Source organism: Suricata suricatta, chromosome 8 (genome assembly GCF_006229205.1).
Source record: "Suricata suricatta isolate VVHF042 chromosome 8, meerkat_22Aug2017_6uvM2_HiC, whole genome shotgun sequence".
Taxonomy (NCBI): Eukaryota; Metazoa; Chordata; class Mammalia; order Carnivora; family Herpestidae; genus Suricata; species Suricata suricatta.
The window spans coordinates 36,569,193-36,574,411 of NC_043707.1; the positions used below are offsets into that span (position 1 = coordinate 36,569,193).

General features: G+C 61.0%; 1 protein-coding gene across 1 annotated transcript in view; it reads right to left on the reverse strand.

The window, feature by feature from the left end:
- LOC115297569 (kinesin-like protein KIF19) overlaps positions 1-4,893 on the reverse strand; it is a 31,998-nt gene extending 27,105 nt beyond the window's left edge. Inside the window, exons 1-3 of the mRNA XM_029945758.1 lie at positions 4,804-4,893; positions 4,313-4,393; positions 1,066-1,176 (exon numbers count right to left, since the gene is read on the reverse strand). Coding sequence (XP_029801618.1) covers positions 1,066-1,176; positions 4,313-4,393; positions 4,804-4,893 — 282 coding nt within the window. The remainder of the gene's footprint in view (positions 1-1,065; positions 1,177-4,312; positions 4,394-4,803) is intronic.
- Positions 4,894-5,219: the final 326 nt, after the last annotated feature.

The window sequence follows — 5,219 nt, forward strand, 5'->3', positions numbered from 1 at the left end:
CTTCCTGGGGCCGAGGCGGCTGTGCTGTGAGGGAGCCCAAGCCCTAGGGAGCCTCGGCGAGCTGCAGGCCCTGGTGCAGCCATTAATGGCAGCAGGCCATCTGGACGTCAGCCTGGTGGGGCCTTCAGGGGACCGCAGCCCCTCCCCCACGTAAGACTAAAAGTGCGCACGCATCTGCTCCGCTGACCCCTGGCCACTCAGAGCCGGGAAAGATGGGAGCGAGTGGTCATCTCCCATCCCGGTTTCTAGGGTGTCCGTCTGTCTCAATCAAGAGCCGAGAGACAGGCAGGAGCCTGTGGTTTTGGGCAGCTGGAGGTGTGATACCAAGTGTGAGGAGGCGCCCCAGGGCTCTGCTTCCCCTGGGAGGGGACAATCACAGGGGTGCAGGGCTGGCATCAGCTCGGAGCCCGTGTCCCTCGCAGGGCTTTGTCTTGGGGCCAAACAGCAGGGTGGCATTCCCGCCTCCGGATGCCTGGGTTCAAGTCCTGCTCTGCCAGGCTCCCGTCTGTAGAGTGGGGTGACAAGACCCCTCTCACAGGCGAGGGTCAGGTGACATGCTGGACAGCCTTCTGTCCGTGGCTAAGGGTGCTGGTGAGTCTGGCCTGACACTGGGTCTAAACCCCTGCACTGGCCTTACGGGATCTCAGGGAGGCTGGGCTCTTCCTCTGTGTGTACGTGGTGCGTGGGGGAGGGGAGGTGCCCAAGCCCCTGCCCGGACCCCTGGCGCCTCCATCAGGTTCTAGCTCTCAGCTGCCTGCCAGCGCTGAGGACCTGTTTGTCTCTCCTCACTTATCCCATCTCCCCGGCAGGGACGGGGGCCCCCAGGGGCGGGAGTGCGCCCTACCACAGGGCGGAGGGGACACTGTTCATTTGTTGGACAGACGTATGACAAGCTGTGTGATCCCCAGGCACCCATGGAGGGGTTCTCCCGCTACCCACCCCTGGGGTGGCCCGTGTGCCGCCTCCTGTGAACGTTGGTCCTCCCAGGGGTGCTCCAGGGCCTGGAGGGGTTCCACGCCAGCCTGGCCTGAAGGGAGGGCGTGAGGGGCCATGGGCAGGGGGTACCTGTGACACATGCTGGTCAAAAACGGTGTCGAAAATGAAGGTCTTCTCCCTCGATCGGTGTGCACGCAGTGTGTCCTCAGGGTCCTCACCGGGGTCCATGAGCACCACCATCTAGGAGCGGTGAGGGGGCTGGCTGCTCACGGAGTCCCCGGAGGCTCCACATGCCCACAAGGACCCCAGGCCCGCCCTCAGGGCCCAGAAGGGCTGCTCAGCCAGGAGGGCCCTATGGGGGCTCCACTCCTATGCCCTCCAGGCTCTGCAGGGACACGACCTTTGATGAACTGAAGGAAGAAGGGGGACAGGGGCAGTGCTCCCCCAGGCCACCCCGAGTGCACAAGTTTGTCCACTCCCCACCTCCGTCTGCCCCCCACCCCAGGTCTGTAGCCGAGTGGGGTGAACAGCCCTCTCACTGCCCCTGGTGGGGAAGCAAGTTGCCTGAGGGCCTCTGGGGATGGGGAGGTTCAAAGAGCCTCTCCCAGGGGGTGGGAGGGCAGGGCCATTAGAGGCCCAGCAGCTCTGTTTACTCTGGAAGGAGCTGGGGGCTGGGGGAGGGCAAGGAGGGCACTGGGGGAGAGCCTGGAGTTGTCCTGGGGACAAGGCTGGGCAGACCCAGAACGTGGCCAGCCTGCTGCGTGGCCACTAGGCCACACCCTCCCTCAGCCCACAGCTTTGGAAACAGGTCTCAGAGGCAAGGTCTGCCCAGAGGTTCCTGGGGAGTCAGGCGCCCGGCTTCAGGCCAGCACGCTTTCCTTGATGTGAGCTAACGCTTTGCCTTGTGCCCTTCTCCATGCAGTCATGGAGAGCCTCTCCAGAGAGGTGCTCGGGGGGCGGCCCCGTCCACGCAGCTCCCACCTTGGGTGCTTGCCCTGAGCCTAGCGGTTCATCAGGCTCCCACCAGCAGGAGGCCTTGGGCAGCATTCCCACACCAAGCTGGGCTCTGTTTTCTCATCTGTTAGATGGACATGAGAACAGAAGCCACGACTGGGGGTGGGGGGAAGGGGGGACAAGTGACACCATGCACAGCACTGAGCCCTCCATGTTCCAGTGGCGTCAGCTGCAGTGGCTCTTGTAGCCGGAAAAAAAATGTTTCCTTTGCTATAAACACCATGATTGAGGGAAATCGGCAAACCAGGAACCCAGATATAGACTGGGTAAGCATATCAGTATTAACTCCCTGACTTCAGTCTCCGTACTGGGGCCACACAATACTCCTGTTTTTCAGGGACGCACACGGACTTCTTAGGGCTTGGAGGGGCAGGATGTCACAAGCGGCCCAGCACAAAGGAGCACGTACACACAGGCAAGGAGGACGGAAGACATGGCCAAGCTCACACATGAGAAACCTGCCTGCAGACGACGCAAGGTCTCAACCTTTCGGCCACTCTGAAGTCACATCAAAACACAATGTTAGAAGGAAGCGTCGATGTGCTATGTATCATGGATGAGCCTCAAAAACACCGTGTTAAGTGAGAGCAGCCGGACACAGGGGCCACGTGCCGCAGGACAGAGGTCACAGAGACGCGTTCAGCAGGCAGACCCCCGGGGGCCGAACCTCGGGGGCCCGGGCCGGCTTATGGGCATGGGGCAGCTGAGTGGGTGCAGGGGCTCCTCCTGGAGAAATGGAAACGTCCCGACACTGCCAATGTCCTAAAGGCCACTGACTTGCTCACGGTAAAACGGTGAATTATGGGGGTGCCTGTGTAGCTCAGTCAGGTTGTGATCTCACAGTTCATGAGTTCAAGCCCTATGTCAGGGTCTGCGCTGACACAGAGCCTGCTCGGATTCTCTTCCTCTCTCTCTGCCCCGGCCCTTTCGTGCTCTCCCTCTAAAAATAAATAAGTAAACTTAAAAAATAAATAAAATCGTGAACTTTACATTTTATGAAATTTGCGTGGCTTTTTAAAAAAGCGAGCCATCCTTGTACAGTGTAGAGCAAGGAGGCCTTGGGAGAGGCCCCAGGTGGGCTCTGACGGACCCTGGAGTGGAAGGACAGACCAGGCAGGATACGGGGGAAGGCAGGCCGGGGGTCCCCGGGGCCTTGTGAACCGGTGCTGTCCCCTGCGCTCACAGTCCCACTTCTGCTGTGCACACCCACCTGCTCACAACATTCGAAAGGACCTTGGCCCTGGGAAAAGTGACCGAACTCACTAAAGCCACTTCCCTTCCCCTGACACACTCTCTCCACACCAAGCCCTTCCCCATGACCAGAAGTTTCCCAAAGTCACCTAGTCCCCAAAGCCCGGGAAGTGAGAAACTCTTTCCATGAAGAGTGAGGCATCTTGAACCCCAGAAATCATCGGGCAGCCCTCCTGTCCATGGAGCTGCCCTGGGCCACGGTGCACAGGGGACACTGTTCAGATGTGGGTCGCTCACCTCCAAGGTGTGTGGCCAGCAAACTGAAGAGGCTGCCTTCTGACCTCCGTTACCAGGTAGGGCAGAAGTCACCGGGGGCAGCGGGGGCACTCCCTGGGAGGAGGTCCGTCAGCCCCAAGGTGGGCCGGCACCAAGGTTTGGGCACAAGCCACGCAATTCTGAGAGCAGTTATCAATTCCAGGATACTCCCTTCCTCCCCTGACCCGGGTTAATTAGTACTGGGCACGTGGCAGTCCCGCTCTGCCCCCGCCGGTGCTGTGCACGGCTGGTCACCTGCCCCTTGGTGACTTGGGCACAGCCGGCATCCTGACCCCCCAGGGCACTTACAGCACGAATTCAGCTGGAGACCCGCACACGCTCTTCACACCTAAGCCAAACCCTTTCCTGCAAATCTCCGCTCCCCTCAATTTAAGGACCCTCACCTTGTTTGACTGCTTAGTGATCTGTGAACTCAGCACTCATTCACGGCAGCCTCTGCCCAGCGCACCCAACGTGTTTGCACAGCCCACGTGCTCTGTTTCTTTTCCCCACAGCGTCCTCCAGGGCGCCCCTACCAGCTCAGCACTGGGCACCCCCATTTGGCAGACAGGAGCGGCCAGGGCTCCCCCCTCGCCCCCACCCTGTTTGATCCTCTGTGGGAACTCCAAACACTACACATGCATCTCTTCCTTCATCGTCCGCCCTGACCCTGGACAGGAAAGGTGCTTGGGTCTGTCACGGCTCCGCCCCAGTGTCCAAAATAGCATCTGGCCACCATGAGCCCCCGGTATTAATGTTCAACGGGTATCATGACCCTATGGGCACACACCCCGCGCCCCTGCGGCCTCACCCGGGCTCCGCTGTGGACACATGCCCTGCACCCCCACATCCTCACCTGGTCCCCCACTTTGTGAGCAATGACAGTGGCCCCTTCGTCCTGTTCTGTGTCACTGAGAGGGCGGATCCGAAGCGCTACCTGTGGGCAAACACCATGGCAACTGGGTTGCATGGGCCCCGCCGAGGCTGCTCCCAATTCCCCAGGGACCCCCTTCATGACAGGGGTCTCCCTGTAACCAGCTGATGGCTGTGTCCTGATCTCGGCTCATCCACTGTCAGGTGGGCTCAAGTTCCAAGTCACCCAGCAGACCGGTGTGGCCAGCCTTCGCCAGACCTGGAGCCCCTCAGGAAGGAGATCACAGGGTGGGAGGTGAAGAGGAAGAAAATGAGGAGCAGAGGCAGGGCCCTGGATGGGGACCAGCAGCCCCGACACATGACCTGTGCCAAGTGGGAACCAGGGGCCGAGGGTCAGGAAGCAGCCAGGAGAGAGAGGCAGCCTTGGGGACCTGTGGCCTCAGGCCCATCAGGAACACAAGGGAAGGTGCTCACCACGAGCGGCTGGTCCTTGGGCTTCATCTCCCTCAAGGCCGGACTGCTCCAGTCTGGGGAAGGGCCGGTGGCGGTGGGGCTGGAGGGCATGACGTGCTCCCTGCTCTCCTAGCGACCTGTCTGTGCAGCAGGCCCCCCTCCTGCCTGCCCCGCCTTGGTGACATCAGCAGGCCCCAGGAGCCAGCCAGTCCTTAACTGTCTGCACGTGAGGGACCGCACACGTGGCTGGGGAGACCCTGAGCAGCTGGGAGGCCCAGGGCCTGAGGGATGCAGGCCAGCTGCACGCTGGGCACGCAGGGGCTACACCCTCACCTGATGCCTCGTCAACCCCAGGACTGGCCTGGGAGCATTTCCACCGAGGGGGGTACGAACACCCCCAGGTAACGTCTAATGAAATTAATGCTAACTACAAATGC